Below are 16741 nucleotides of genomic sequence, written 5' to 3'. Positions count from 1 at the left end.
CCTTCTCCCCGAGTGACGGGACGGCGACCCAACCGGCGCCAGAGCACGGGGCCGGCCTTCCTGCAGTCTCTTCCGCTCGCCGGCTGCGGCGCCTGGGACGGTTGCGGTGGGTCTGGGCGCTGGGAAGTCGTCCAAGATGATTAAAAAATTCGACAAGAAGGACGAGGAGTCTGGTACGCGCTGGGCTTCTGACGCCCACCCTCAGCCGCTGGGGCCCCTTCCCCGCCCGCCGACACCTGCTCTCGGGGGCCGCGGACCCGAAGGCGTGGGCGCCGGTGTGCCAGGGGGCCGGAGTTGGAGCCCGCCCCTCCCTCCGCCCGGCTCCGCTCTGCCGCAGCCTGGGGCCTGCCCCTAGCCCCTCCCCCGGGCGCCGGAGCCTCCCCTCGGGTCGCGCGCTCCCGCCCCGCGCCCGCGCGCCGGGTCCGGCGGCTCGGCGGCCCCGCCCCCCGCTCCCGCCCCCTCCCCAGGGCGCAGCCCCTCGGAGCCGCCTCTGCCGCGCTCGCGGGGGGGTGGGCTGTCCGCGGAGGAGGCGGGCCCGCGGCGCGTGGCCGAGGGAGTGGGTGCGCGCGTGTGAGAGCGGGGGGCGCTGGTCGTGGTAGGCCCGTAGCGGGTCTGGGCTCGACGGGACAGTGTGTGTACGTGTGTGTACGAACTTGGAAGTGCCTTGTACCTTCCAGTCTTCCGCCCCCCAGGGGGTTCAGACTGTCCCGTGGTACATAGGTTATTTAATGCTGAGGCATCCAGAAGTGAGTTCGTTCTTGATACCCGTCCTTGGTCCAGAGCAAAAGGGGAAGATACCAAGCCACCTGAAAACAACCCCCTCCAAACTCCCAAACCGAACCCCCCCAGTGTTTGGTGCTGCTCTCCCATGGTGTGGTCGAGATTTGGTTTTAGGAAATCTCCATGGCCTCTTCCAGCTTGATATGATAGGGTTCTTTACTAAACTCTTTTTTGCCTCGCAGTAATTATTGGAAACCTGTAAGATAGTGCTTGCCTTGGGGGAGATCCAAAGGGCCCAGCCACCATCTCATCCATCTTAGCTGTGTGCCCGTGACATACACTTGTCACATTCATGTGAAAAGAGGGCACTCATTTTGGGCAGGGATCCTGCAAAAGAGAAGTACAAGATCTCCAATGGCTGTCAAAGACACCTAGTTCCAGAATCGGAATGATTTTATTCAATTTGTATGTGTATTTGTAAGGATTCTCACTTTGATATCCAAGTGGTCACTCCACTTAGGTGAGCTATCCCAAGCATTCAATAACCTGTAGACATAAATTTGTCTAGGACAGCTCTTAAAGACATTTTTTTGTTTATAACATAGGTAGTGGCTCCAATCCTTTTCGGCATCTGGAGAAGAGTGCTGTCTTACAGGAGGTATGACTTGGAAGTATTCTGTGTTCTTTCTTTTCTATTCCATTTTAGAATGGTGGTCAGAGAGCCCCTGGAATAGGATGACCCAAAATTAAGAATTGAGGAATGCAATAATGTTTTTGGAGAATACAGACATGAGGGAGAAAAAAGATGGTTACTTATCCTCAGAGGGTCTAGAGCTTATGGAAATGCAAAAACATGTAGACTCTCCCGCATGTTGATAATTTTAAATAAAATGCCAAAGAGGTGTATAGTACAAGGTTACTGAAGGAAGTTGCAGACATTAAACTAATTGTATTCAAATGCTGTGAGTAAATACTGTGATTCTTACTTAACACATAAAGCGCATACAGTTGAAGTACTAGGTCTAAGGGAAAGAGTGTGGAATAGAAAGTCAAGACCATGTGTAATAATGTATCATATACTGTGATAAATTGATAACTGTAAGCAATTAACATTATTTGGATATTGTGATCAAAGTATATAGTTTATTTGATTAAAATTGATTTTTTGTAATCTGTGATAGAAATGATAGAAAATATACTATGTATAACAATTTTTTTTGTACCACAGGCTCGTATATTCAATGAAACACCCATCAATCCAAGAAGATGTTTGCATATTCTTACAAAGATTCTTTACTTACTGAACCAGGTAAACTGTTTTGATTTGCCTTAGATTTGCTTCCTGGAATAGAAATACATAACATGCAGTGAAATGCTTTCCGGAAAATACAGTTTGTTTGTTTTTTTTTTAAATTCACTTAATTTAAAAATATACAGTGTTTGATTCAGGTAAAGATATGTAAAGGTTATATAGGACAAGGATTATGACACATACTTCTGTTTTATTCATGAGGTACTAGATCAGCTAAATGCATAGTAGGTCCTCAATCTTGATTTGAATTTAACAAGTTTTAGTTGATGTTAAAATATGTTGTTTAGATTTGTTCAGAGGTCTCATGTCCCTCCAAAGATACAGTACAAAATTTTAAATTCCAGTTAGATAGTTTACTTTTTTTGGAGGGGGAAGAGTATAGTGGTGATTTTTTTTCCCCAAGCTTTGATTTTCATATTTAGAGTTTATACGTATTATCCCTACTGTACCATGGCAAGCGATATGATTCTGCGTTTAACCATTCTGTGCCTTAGTGTCCTTTTCTATAAATGGGGATTATGATAATGCCTGTTTTCTAAAGTTGTAATGATTCAATGAGATAATGAATGGAAAGCACTGAGAACAATCCTGGACATGCACATTCAGGAATAGTTTTCATTCAGTCATTCAGCAAATATTTATAATACACCTGTTGATTCCTCTGTGCTGTTTGAGGCACTGGGGACATAGCAGACAAAACCAATAAAAGTATTTGCCCTGATAGAACATGGATTCTGTTTGCTGTTATTGCTATTAATTTTATTTTTTCTTGTGTTTTTGTTTGTTTCTTTGTTTTGCTTCAGACCAAAAATTCTCATGAAATGTCTAGGACCTTAGAAAATGTGATTTTGTTTCTTAGATTCACACACTCACATATGCACACACAAATATACACTTATATATACTTCAGGTGGCTTACATATGGTGTTCAGAAGACCATGGTTTCCAATTTGAATTCCATGAGGATATCAAATTTTTACTGTATTTCATTACTGAAGACACGATGAAGGTTTGTCCTTTGCAAATGGAGACTGAGCAACAAGTACTTACTTTGACATAAAATACCATCTTGTACCAACATCATATTCTTCTGTGGTAGCATATTAGAAGCATTTAGGACAAAGTCAGTTTGATTTAATTTTTCATAACACACATTGAGCCCAGGTTGGCTAAATCCATTGTATAAGCAGAGTTTTGAGTAGTTGAAGGCAGTGCAGAGTAACACATACTTTTATATTGACCAGTACCTCTTTGATGGAAAACTCATGTTGAAACACTTCATTATCTTGATAAGAAAATTACCAGTGTAATCTGATAAATAAACACAGTCAACTACAGAAACAGGTTTGGGAACCTTAGTTTTATCTTTGGCCTAGTTCTTGGTATTGCTTTTTGGAAACATACTTTCAAATTCCTACCACAGCTGATCTATCTACTCATATATTCTGAATTTCAAGCCCAAAAGTAGGGACTTAGGGTTTACTGAGCTTACTGAAAAGTGCCTGGACTTCCATATGTTCACTAAGTCTCTGACTGATGAGCATGTTGGGTCCTCTGATTTAAGAACTGTGAATTCTTATACTCTGTGTTTCAAACTCAACTTTTAAAGTTTTTCACCAAAATTTGTTTATTCTTATACCCATAAGAATAAACCCAAATAGATCGAGAACTAGTTATATTCCGAGCGAGATCTGAAGGCCTGAAAAGTGATTGAGGCTAATGCATTATGAGGATTGCTTTTAATGAAATTGGTTATTCAAATGTTAATGTCTCAGGTGGTCTCTAATCTGGAATTTTTTGACTGTGAGTGAAATAAGTTATCTCACATCTTGCTACTTAAAAACATGCCATTCTCAGACTCAGCAGCATTTGCATCACCAGCAGTCCGTTAGAAATGCAAAATTTCAACCTTCACCCAGGGCTATTAAAGCCGATTCTGCATTTTGGAAAGATCCTCAGATGATTTATTAAGCATATTAAAGTTCTGATCCAAAGCATGATCCAAAGCCTGACTTATATAACTAATCTAGTTCCTGCCTTTTTGGTTGGTCCCTTTTTACCATATTTTCTGGGATTCCTAATATATAGTTCTTTATAATTTAATATTTATTGTGCTCCTATAATATGTCAGGCTTTGTGCTGGGCATTGGATTATAGAAATATAAAAGGTGTGATCTCTGCTTGTAGGCAGTGTACTATTAACATGCCATTCTGATTAGGAACTCAACTTGCTACTACTTTCTACCTCCTTATAAATTGTGGTTCTCTAGGGAAATCAAAATAGTTCCTGCTAAAAGGTTAGAGACGACTATTCCAGAACTTTTCTAGCATGGTGTATAATACTGAATTATTTCAAATAAGGAGTGGACACAATGCCCATACAAGTTTATAAATTGAAAGCCAGAAAAATAGCTCAGAGGCAGAATGTTTACAAAGAAATTTTTCCCCTGAGTTCTAAAAGATTTTTGCAGGAAAAAAAGGAAAATCCTTAATATACTTTTTTTATTTTTTTTTAAGTTTAAGAAGTTGTTTTCAATTTTCCTTAGGGGGAACACTTTGGAACTACGGAAGCCACAGAAGCCTTCTTTGCAATGACTCGATTGTTTCAATCTAATGATGTAAGTCTTTTTATTTTCTTCTTTTAGGCTGGAAAAGCTCCTTTTATTCTTTCTTCTTGGGGAGCTTAGAGTGTTCCAAGTTAGAAAACGTTACTTGAAATATTTAAAATTACTTAAACATTATGTATCTTCATCAGATTTTTATTTTTTGTTTATATTTTTATTTTTTTCAAAGATTTTATTTATTTATTTGGCAGAGAGAAATCACAAGTAGGCAGAGAGACAGACAGAGAGACAGGGGGAAGCAGGCTCCCTGCTGAGCAGAGAGCCCAATGGAGGGCCCAATCCCAGGATGTCAGCATCACGACCCGAGCCAAGACAGAGGCCCTAACCCACTGAGCCCCACCAGGTGCCTCTTCATCAGATTTTTAAATGTTCATTAAAAGCCATGTGAATGTGAAAGATTGACAGTATACAGCGTAAAGCTCTTCCCCCACAGATCTCTCACGCAGTCACAAAAGCCGTTCATTTTCCAGCGTGCAGCATGCCCCCGGGAAGATGGGCTGGTAGAAGTCACCGGACGTAGCTACCACATTTCTAAGTCCCAGTCAAGTTTTGGGGGGGCTTGGGATTGCTGCTGGTAAGCAGCGGGCCTGGCCACTTGAGAAGAAGAGCGGGAGCAGTGTGGGGAAGAGGACGCAGGGTAGGAAAAAGAAGCGTAAGGGCGAACTAAAGCTGCCGGCATCTCTTTGTCTGTATCTCACTGCCTTAGAGCACCCGACTTCCAGAGCACTGTGACTCTCCAGCTTTACTTCTGTTTTCTAAATGTGCTGCACATTTCTCTTTCGCCCAGCTCTAGCTCAGAACCTACAGGGGAGGGAGTTCTGCGAGATGGACTTCCCAGCTTTCTGTTGATGTTAACTTGTCCAAATCTTGCGGTTATTTTTGGTATGTAACTACATACCTTCACAGGCCACGTTTTGTGCCCAACCCCCAGGAACTTCTAGGATTTGAGTGTGGTTATATGTCTGGATAACGATAGGCTTCGGGAATAGGTCTCCAGGAACTTAGCAGTGTGGGTAGGGTAGCTGTCTCAGGTGAGGCCATTACTGATTCTTCAGGCAAAGGGAGACTCTTTGCTCAGACAGAGAATGAAGAGCTGCTTCTATTTGTAGAGGAGTCTTGGGGAATTTAAGAGTTCAAGGTACTCAGCTTCATCAGAATCTTCCCATATGTCCCTATCCCAATTTTCAGGGTCCTGCTCCTTCCCAGTTCAAAGTCTTCCCTTTAATCTAAGATGCCCCACAGGGTGTGTATTGAATTTTCATTGTCTTTAGCCTCATGGAGGGTTTGCTTTTCAGAATTCTCAGCGTTGCGTCCACATGACACAGGCTTTCTATGAAAGTGTTATGGAAGACTTCTAGTCTCTTTCCCAGACCTTGAGCCGTGAATTTAAAACTCTGGACATATTTCTTTTACCAAGTTCTCCAATGTACTTAGAAGCAACTAACCTATTGTATAATACATTTCTACAAAAATTCTATGGCAGCAGCTACTAGGTTATCTAAGCCTTCTCTTCTATAGGTCCTTAATGATGCTTCTCTGCAGGTGATGATTTAAGTATTTTGGTTCTGCGTGCCATGGGCCACTAGTCTCCCCTTTACCACTGGAAACAGGGCCATTAGTGCCTTTTATCAAATCAGAGAAGCACCTTCAGGTTTCTGTTGTTAAGGTCCCATTTCCCTTTAATTGCTTCCTCTCCCAGAAATTCAGGGTTCAATCAGGGAAGCAGAACCAACTGTGATTTTTATAGATTTATGTATTAGAGGTGTTAGACTAGAAAGCCAGGCATTTCAGGCTGCTGGAGCAAGGTCACGGAGAGGGACTATTATAAAAGTTATGGAAGGCTGTTGCCTCTTTGTGGCTCTGTGAATTTGCAGCCCCAGGTTGCTGTTGCCCAGAGGGGTGGCAGCTGGGAAGAAGAGTTGGCTGTGGAGCAGGGGGGGGATGGAGCAAGGACAAACTCGAGGCCTCCGGCCCAGAGGTTGTATTAAGGAAAGAAGGCATGAAATCATTTTCTAGGAAATGGATTGGGGAAATGTAGGTTGTTGGACAGTATGAATGGCCCCTTGGAGTTAGTGGGCATGAATTGAAAGTATTAGCTGGTAGTATGGTGAATGTTTTCCTCCAGCTGCAGACTTCTGGTTAAAGCGTGGAACAGTTGGAGATTGGCTTTAGTCAGGGTTAGGGTTTTGCCAGGTTAGTAAGTGGAGGGAAGAGCAAGGAAGTCGAGAGCTTGAAATATTAACTGTGGAATCTGGTTAGGAGGCAAGAATGAACAGGGGCTGATCGGGGCAGTAAAGGGTTGATCGGATCCATGAATTGACGTAGTGAAAGGGCTGCTGGAATCAGGAGTGGTGGCTGGAGAGTGAAATGCTTGGAAATGAAATTAGGAAAGGGTTGCAGTTATTGAAGGGGGCGACAGTGGAAGTGGGTGATTGCAGAAGGAGGGAGGACGGGTCCTGGCAGAAGTTAATTCTATCAAGCGGTTAGAGTTTTAGAAATATTGTCTGTATGGATATTAAAGTCACCAATAGGGCACCTGGGTGGCTCAGTTGATTAAGCATCTGTTTTCAGCTCAAGTCATGATCTCAGGGTCCTGGGATCGAGCCCCATGTGGGTTCCCTGCTCCGTGGGAAGTCTGCTTCTCCTTCTCTGTCTGCCCCTTCCTCCCTATTTGTGTTCTCGCTCATTCTCTAACTGTCAATATAAATAAATAAAGTCTTTAAAAAAAATAAAGTCACCAATAATTATTACTGGACTAATATTGAAGATAGTGATGGTGAACAAGGTACTAATATATATTTTTTTATTTTTTATTTCTATTTTTTTTAAAAGATTTTATTTATTTATTTGACAGACAGAGATCACAAGTAGGCAGAGAGGCAGGCAGAGAGAGAGGAGGAAGCAGACTCCGCACTGAGCAGAGAGCCTGCCACGGGGCTCGATCCCAAGACCCTGGGATCTTGACCTGAGCCGAAGGCAGAGACTTTAGCCCACTGAGCCACCCAGGCGCCCCTAATATATATTTTTTTAAAATAAGGGAAGTAACTGGAAGTCTGTATATACAGTCAAGAGTGTTGGCGGGTGATGCCGTCTAAAGGCATAAGCTTTAAAGCCAGAGATTTTTCGGGGCAAACGAGGCACAGTGAAAGAAGGCAGTGCTGAGATTTTGAACAGGCAGTGAGCTTCTCTACCTGTAGTTCTGGTTGATGAGGGTTAAAGGAGAGACAACAGCCATTGTTTGGGAGGGCTGCAGGTGGGGGTGGGGTGGGGGGTGGTGGTGGTGGAGGGAATTCACAGGGAGGAACCAGGTTAGAGACAAGATGGTTGCTTTCGGAGAAGAATTAAGGATATAAGGGATTTTGCTGAGATTTTTCAGTGAACTTGGTGGAAGCTTTGGGATTTGAGAAGGATGGAAGTTAGAGTCTGATTAGATGCTGTTCCCAGCTGCATGGCGGTGAATGACCACGTGATGAGTAATGACCAGGACATTTCAGGGTTTTATAGTGTTTGTGGTAAGGGGTCAGGTGCAGCATGCTGTGATTCATATTGTGGGTCCCTTAGGCAGAATATGGAAAGGGGGGTATGGTTTCTGTGGGGAGGAGAGGAAAGTGGGGATTTTGCCGGCAGCATGGGGGGCTTCTTCCTTTTCCAGCCGTCGTTTATCAGAGGGTAATTGCTATCTTGAGATTGGTAACCTCCTATCAGTGTTTATGTCTCTATGTTTTTATATGTTTGTATCCATAATCTATACTTAGCATTTTTATGTGTTTAAAAATATAAGTGGGGGTGCCTGGGTGGCTCAGTCAGTTAAGCGTCTGCCTTGGGCTTGGTTTGTGATCCCAGGGTCCTGGAATTGAGCCCTGCGGTGGGCTTCTGGCTCAGCAGGAAGTCTGCGTCTCCCTCTCCCTTCCCTCCCCTCCCCCAACTTGTGCGCGCGCGCTCTCTCTCTCTCTCTTTCAAATAAATAAATCTTTAAAAAATACGTAAGTATGTATTTTATATATTTACTTACATATGTAAGCATGTATTCAGAGGTGCCTGTGTGGCTCAGTCGGTTGAGCACTCAACTCTTGATTTCAGCTCAGGTCATAATCTCAGGGTCCTGGGATCGGGCCCTATGTCAGGCTCCATGCTGAATGTTGAGTCTGCTTGAGGCTTCTCTCTCCTTCTCCCCCTGCCCCTCCTGCCACTCTCTGTCTCGCAAGTAAATAAATAAATAAATAAATCTCAGAAAAATATATAAGTGACCATATTGTTACTGCAGTTTTCAAAATTAATGTTTTCAAGTTCAGCTTTCTCGCTGCATGTACTTCCACTTTATTCAGTTTCACCGCTGCTTGTGATCCTGTGTGTTAATACACAGTATCTCTCCTCATTTATATATTCTCCCAGGGTAGGTACGTGTGGCTTCCACTCCTTTGCTGTTACAAGTGATACCATACACAATGTTTATGTAAATGTCTTGTGCACATAGAATTTTTCTGGGATAGAGACCTAAAGACCTACAACTGGAATTTCTAGGTAATGGCAGTGATTCAATCTTATCAAATTGATCTTTGAACTGATCTTGTCCTAATTTACACAGACATTGCTTCAAGTCCTTACTTGTTCTGATAATAATTTCTTATTATCAGACTGAAGTGTTTGCCATTCATAAGAATGTGAAATGGCATCTCTTTGTGGTTTTAATTTACATTTTCATGATCATCACTGCACTTGAAACTTCCTATGTTAAGTGGCCGTTTTACTTTCTTCCTTTGTGAATCGTCTGTTCATATTCTTTGCTTATTTATATTCCTCTTACTGACTTACAGGAAAACTTTTTTTATTTTAGTGTTTAAAAAAATCAGCTTTGTCGAGTATAACTTACCAAGTAATAAAATTCAGCAATTTTAAATGTATAGTTCAGTGAGTTTTGACCCATGTCTGGAGTCCGAGAACCATTCCCACATTCACGACACAGAAACCTCTCATCACCCCAGACTGCACCCCTATGTCGCTTAGTTGTCAGACTCCTCCCTCCACCCCTAGCTCCTGAAAGTCAATGAGTGATCTACTTTCTGACAACAGAGTTTTGCATTTTCTAGAATTTCACTTTAATTTAATCATATAGTATATAGCCTTTTATGACTTTAATGTTTTGTTTCTTTCTCTGAGCATCCGGCCTTTGAGACTGATCCAAGTCTTTGTATCAGTCGTTTTTCATCTTTGTTGCTGAGTAATATTCCACTGTATGGAGGTGTTCTACATTACATATTCATTCTCAAGTACTGGTTATTTGAGTGATTTCTAGCTTATGGATATTATAAACAAAGGTGCTAAAAATATTCAAGTAGAGGTCTTTGTGTGGACCTACTTTCATTTTCTTTGCTTAATATCTAGAAGTGGCATTGTTGGGTTTGTCTTTTCTTCATGAGGAATGTATTAAGCAAATACATACTTGTTTGCCATCTGTATATCTTCTTTGGTGAAGTGTCAGTTCAGATCTTCTACTTTAAAAAAAAAAAATCATGTCTTTTGTCTTCTTACTCAGTTGCAAGTTGTCTTTATGTTTTCTGGATGTAAGACCTTTATCAGATAGGTGTTTTGATATCCTCCTAATATGTTGCTTGTATTTTTATTCACTTATACTCTTGTCTCCTCCATTAAAAAAAAAAAGGTATAATTTTCATAGAGTAAAATCCACCCTTTTTATGGTATAGTTTTATGACTTTTGACAGATGCATACAGTAGTTATTATCACTATTGCAATCAAGATTTAGAATGTTTCCATCACTGCAGAAAGTTCGCTCCTGCCTCTGCATATGATCTATTCTAACTATCCTCAGCCCCAGGCTACCACTGGTGTCTTCTTTCTGCCTCGTCTAGCCTGTCTGGGAGGTCACAAAAGTCCTATCAGACCACAGGAAGCCTTCTGAGTCACTAGCATAAGGCGTTTGATGTTTGTCCGTGTTACTGTTTGCTTCAGGAGTTTGCTTTTTTAAATTTCATTGTAGTGTTTTATTATGTGGACATACCTCAGTTTATCTGTTTGCCTTTTGAAGGACACTTGGTTTGTTACCATGTTTTGATGGTTACGAATAAGGTTGCTATAAACATTCAGGTATAGATTTTTAAACGTAAGTTTTTGTTTCTCTTGGGTCAGTCCCTGGGAGTGGGATTGCTGGATCATGTGTTTACCTTGGTAAGAAGCTGCCAACCTCTCTTCCATTTCTGCCATCACGGTTCTAGTGACTGCCTTTCTGGCCAGCACTTGGTATTGTCTTCTTTGCCTTTTAAAATTTATTTCTCTTTAATTTTAGCCATTCTAATAGGTGTATAGTGGTATCTCTTTGTAGTTTTAATATGCATTTCCCTAATGACTAATAATCTCAGGTATCATTTTGTGTGCTTTTTTTTTGCTCTTTAAGTAGCTTCCATGCTGAAGGATTTGTCCATAACTTTTGCCCATTTTTACATAATTTGGTTGTATATTTTCTTATTTTTGAGTTTTGAGAAGTCTTCATGTATTCTGGATACAAGTCCTTTATCAGTTGTGTTTCTTACTATTTTCTTCCAGTCTGTAGTTTGTTTTTTCATTTTCTAGCCTTTCAAAGAATAGAAGCTTTAAATTTTTTTTTTTAAGATTTTATTTATTTATTTGACAGAGATCACAAGTAGGCAGAGAGGCAGGCAGAGAGAGGGAGAAGCAGGCTCCGCTGAGCAGAGAGCCCGATGCGAGGCTCGATCCCAGGACCCTGAGATCATGACCTGAGCTGAAGGCAGAGGCTTAACCCATTGAGCCACCCAGGAGCCCCTAGAAGCTTTAAATTTTGATGAAATCCAGTTTATCAATTTTTTTCCTGTTGTGGATTATACTTCTGATATGAATTATAGAACTCTTTGCCTAACCCAGTGTCACAATGATTTTCTCCTATGCCTTTTTTCTAGGCATTTTGATCCATTTTGAATTAATTTTTGTATATGGTATAAGGTGAAGGTTGGATTCCTCTTCCTCCTTTTACCATCTCCTCCTTTTCCTCCTATTTTATTTCCTCAACAAATGGTACTGGAATCGTCGCATATTAGTATGGAAGGAGAGGGAAGAGTTGATGACTGAGTTATATTGGCACACTGGAACATTCTGTTTTGTTTCATTGAATAAGAATAAAGATCCTTATTGAATCTTATTGAAATAAAGATCCTTATTGAATAAGAATAAAGGTAAGGATCTTTATTCTTATTCATTTCTTATTCAAAGATACAGATCTTTATTCTTATTCCAGTACCACACCATCTTTATAGATACATCTATAAAGACTGTATCTTTATAGTAAGTTTTTTTTTTTTTAGAGATCACAAATAGGCAGAGATCACAAATAGGCAGAGAGGCAGGCAGAGAGAGAGTGGGGAGCAGGCTCCCTGCTGAGCAGAGGGGCTCAATCCCAGGACCCTGGGATCATGACCTGAGCTGAAAGTAGAGGCTTTAACCCACTGAGCCATCCCGGCGCCCCTATAGTAAGTTTTAAATCAGGTAGTGCATGTGTTCCTTTTTTTCCCTCTTTTTCAAAAGGTTCGGTCTTCTAGGTCCTTTGCTTTCTATATAAATTTTAAAATCAGCTTCCATTTCTATTTTTGAAAGTCTGCTGGAACTTTGAGGGGGATTACATAGGATCTGAAGATCAGTTTGAGGGAATTGACATTATAATAATACTGTGGTTTTTACTCCACAAACATGGTATTTATCTTCCCTTATTCAGGTCTCTTTAATTCCTGCTAGCAGTATTGGAGCTTTCAGCATACAAGTCTTATACATATTTTTGAATTTATCCCTAAAGTAGTTAAGATTTAAAAAATACTATTGTACTTGTATTGTTTATAAGTAGTTTCTAGAATTAAATTGGTTTTTGCATATTTCGGTGATTTTGTTAAATTCATTTATTAGTTCTAGGGGTATTTTGGAAGATACCTTAGAATTTTTACTTTTCAATCTGTTTGCCCTTGATTATGTGTCTTAACTTACTGTCATCTTGCACTGTTATACAGTATAAATAGAAGTGATGGCAGGGGACATCCTTGTTTTGTTCTTGATCTTAGGGGGAAGGTACGTCGTCTTTTACCACTAAGCCTGGTGTTAACTCTTAAGTTTTTCACAAATGGCCTTTATCAATTTGAGGAAGTTCCATTCTATTCCTAGTTTGCTGAGAGACTGTGTATGTGTGAGTGTAAGAGGTATTGGGTATTGAATTTTGTCAAATGATTTTTCTATTTTCTATATCCATTGGATTATCATGGCTTTTCTTTTTCAGTATGTTATTAATACGGTAAGATGCATTTATTTATTATTCTGGAAAATATCAAGTCTTTTGTTTCTGTTTGTTAAAATTTGTTAAGGATTTTTTAATCCGTGGTCATGAAATATATTGATCTCTAGGTTTTTTTTTAATGATATTTTTGTCTGGATTTTGTATTTGGATAAGGCTGACATTGTAAAATGAATTAGGAAGTGTTCCTTCCTTTCTTCCTCTTCACTTTCTGGAAGAGTTTTTGTAGAATCATTAATTTTTCCTGAAGTGTTTGATGGAGTTCACTATTGAAGCCATGTTTTTTTTGTTTTTTTTTTTTAAGAGGGAGAGGTTAGGTGGAGGGAGAGAGGGAAAGAGAATTCTAAGCAGTCTCCTTTCCCAGCGCCCATATAACCAACTAGGGGCTTGATCTCATAGCCTTGACATCATGACCTGAGCCAAAATCAAAAGTCAGATGCTTAACCGACTGAGCCACCCAGGCTCTCCAAAACTGTCTTTTTTTAAAGGAACCTTTAAAAAAATTAACTCCATTAAACAGAAATAGATATGATACTATTCAGATTATTTATTTTCTTCAGTGAGGTCTGGTGGTTCAAGGAATTTATCCATTTCATGGAAGTTATTGGACTTTGTTTCCCTAAAACTGTTCATAATATTCCCTTATTTTTTGTAGTGTTTGTAGGATCTATGGTAATGTCTCTTCTTTCATTCTGACACTGGTAAATTGTATCTTCTCTATTCCTGGAAGCCTATAGAGAACTTTATAAACTTTATTGATCTCTTCACAGAACCAGCTTTTTGTTTCATTGATTTTTCTCTGTTGTTTTTCTCTTCCACACTAATTGTGCAAAAAAAAAGAGAATGCTGAAAAATCAAGTCATGAGAAGGGGGAAAGAAAGAGCTAGATTAATCAAGAAGGACAAATGTAAATCATATAAGATGATAAATATAGACCTGACTATATTACTATCTACATTAAATGTAAATGAAGCACACAAAGAACATTTATAAAAATCGACTATATACTGAGCCATAATGCAAGATGCAACAAATTTTTAAAGGAATGAAATTGTACAAACTGTGTTCTCTAATTACAATGGATGGTGTTGAAAATGAATAATAAAAGAGTCCCTAGGTAATTCACCATATGTTTTGATATTCAAAACATATTTCTGTTCTCTTTCTAGCCAAGATGCAGTCAAGGGGTGAGGCTTATTCTGCTACTTATTCTGCAAATACCTAGAAAGTCAAACAAAATATATTACACAGTAGTTTTTAGACATTAGATTAACAGGCATCCCAGGATTGTGATCCGAAGAAAAAGAAAAACTAAGTGAGCTCTAGGATTGCGTTAGCTCACTGCCCAGAGGCAAATCACAGGTGTCAGGTCAAGGAGGGCACACTGAAAAAGAGCCTAGTTATCTCTCTGGAGTATGGGAAAGTCAACCGAGAAAGCACAAATTTGTAGAGCAGAGTAATAGAGAGGAAAGAAGTCAGGGGAGAGGGAGAGAAGCAAGAAAGGAAGGAGGTAGTTCCAGCAATTTGCTGAGGGGTTCCCCTTGAATCCCTGGGTAAGAATTGATATGTGCTTATGTAAAAGTGAACTTCCCAAGGCTAAAGAAAGAATCACCAGAACACAGGGCTGGGAAGAGTCCCCATTTCCAGCTAGGGAGAACAGAAAAACCTTGTCATTTGGTATAGTTCTCAGAAAGGCATCACTTCAGCAATGGAGACATATGAGACTTGTGCTAAAGCTTAAAAAGGCTTAAAAGTAAACCTCAAAAGTAAAAATACTGATTCCAAGTTTTTAATCTCATGAAGGGTAAAGTATCATACTACGTAAAAGAATACAACAAAATCTAGCATCTAAACTTGACAGTGTACTGCATCCAATGAAAAATTATGAGGTAAACCAAGAAGCAGGAGAATATTTTCCATAACCAGGAGCAAAATGGATCAATAGATCCAAAGCCAGAAGTGATATAATGATGGGAAGAGCAGATGATGAAATAAAGCACCCATTATATATAGAGACTTTGTGCCTAAAAATATATAGAAAGACATAAGAATGAGGAGCAAAATGGAAGGCATCCAGAGAGACCCAAGTGCACCTTCTAGAAGTTAAGGCAAAGAAATTTATATGAGCTTGCATGTAAAATGAAAAATACACTTCATGGGGTTAATAACAGATTAGAGACTGTAGGGGAAGAAAAAAATCAGTAACCTTGAGGACAGATAGAAATTATCCAAAATGAAACCAAGAGAGAAAAAAGACTGAATAAAAACGAACAGAGCATTAGTGGGGTAATAGTTTGGAAGTTCTTTTAGTGGTTACCCTACAAACTACAACATGGTTATTTGACTTCAGAATCTAATATTCATCTTTATCTTGTACCTGTTCGTGGAAGATTTGAGAACCTTAGGACACTCTTATTTTGTATATGAATATTTAAACATATACGTGAACATATTTATCCTGTGTGTCATAACACATCATTTCTTGTGGGTTTTTGGGTTGTTCATTGCGATTTATCCATGTCCTCACCACTTTCTAGAGAAAGTCTTTATTTGTTTATTTTAAAGTTTTTATTTATTTATTTCACAGAGAGACACAGTGAGAGAGGGAGCACAAGCCAGGGGAGTGGGAGAGGGAGAAGTAGGCTTCCCGTTGAGCAGGGAGCCTGAAGCGGGGCTCGATCCCAGGACCCTGGGATCATGACCTAGCCTGGAGGCAGATGCTTAACTGACTGAGCCACCCAGGCACCCCGAGAAATTCTTTATTTATTTATTTATTTTTAAAGATTTTATTTATTTATTTGACAGAGAGAGATCACAAAGCAGGCAGAGAGGCAGGCAGAGAGAGAGGAGGAAGCAGGCTCCCTGCTGAGCAGAGAGCCCGATGCGGGCCTCGATCCCAGGACCCTGAGATCATGACCTGAGCCGAAGGCAGCGGCTTAACCCACTGAGCCACCCAGGCGCCCGAAATTCTTTATTTTTTAAGAGAAGTCTTAGGTCCACAGCAAAATTAAAAGGAAGGTACAGAGACCCCATTATCAACATCCTTAACCAGAGTGGTAAATTAGTTACAATACATAAGCCTAGATTGGCACGTCGTAATCACACAGAATCCATAGTTTATGTTAATATTCACTCTTGGTGCTATACAGTATAAGGATTTGGACAAATGTGTAATGACATGCGTCCATCATTAAATATTATACAGAGTATGTTCACTGACCTACAGATCCTCTGGGCTCCAGCCAATCATTCCCCATCCTATCCCCCAAACCCTGGCAACCACAGATGCTTGTGCTGTCTCCGTAGCTTTGCCTTTTCTAGAATGTCATGTAGCTGGAATTATATAGTACATATCTTTTTCAGATTGGTTCTTTCAGTTAGTAATATGCATTTAATTTCCTCCATGTCTTTTCTCAGCTTGATAACTCATTTTCTTTTTAGTGCTAAGTAATATTCTGTTTTCTGGATGTACCACAGTTTATCCTTTCACCTACTAAAGGACATCTTGGTTGCTTCCAAGTTTTGGCAATTATGAATAAAGCTGCTATAGAGAGCCAGGCTGGCTCAGTCAGTAGAATGTGTGACCCTTGATCTTGGCGTTGTACGTCAAGCCCTATGTTGGGTATACAGATTACTTTAAACATTTTTAAAAATTAAAAATAAAATAAAATTTTTAATAATGCTGTAAGCTTCTGTATGCACCTTGGCCATGCTGATCGACATTTTCAGAATTTCCTGGTACAAATGGAAATGCAGGTTTTTATGTGGACATAAGTTTTCAT

At 40.1% G+C, this 16741-nt stretch overlaps 1 protein-coding gene across 4 annotated transcripts in view; it reads left to right on the top strand.

The window, feature by feature from the left end:
- The first annotated feature begins 39 nt into the window (after positions 1–39).
- Positions 40–16741, top strand: part of COPG2 (COPI coat complex subunit gamma 2) — a 116991-nt gene continuing 100289 nt past the window's right edge. For 2 of the 4 annotated variants that reach the window (XM_004741746.3, XM_004741744.3), the window contains exons 1-4: positions 40–173; positions 1326–1378; positions 1949–2029; positions 4579–4650. In XM_004741746.3, the coding sequence (XP_004741803.1) occupies positions 137–173; positions 1326–1378; positions 1949–2029; positions 4579–4650 (243 nt within the window). In that variant the 5' untranslated portion in view covers positions 40–136. The other 2 variants (XM_013050443.2, XM_045062991.1) reach the window with 2 other exon arrangements.

Source organism: Mustela putorius, unplaced genomic scaffold (genome assembly GCF_011764305.1).
Source record: "Mustela putorius furo isolate JIRA1106 unplaced genomic scaffold, ASM1176430v1.1 tig00003845_pilon_pilon_pilon, whole genome shotgun sequence".
Lineage (NCBI taxonomy): Eukaryota > Metazoa > Chordata > Mammalia > Carnivora > Mustelidae > Mustela > Mustela putorius.
The sequence above is the reverse complement of the archived record's forward strand: the minus strand, read 5'-3'. Positions and strand labels throughout refer to the sequence as shown.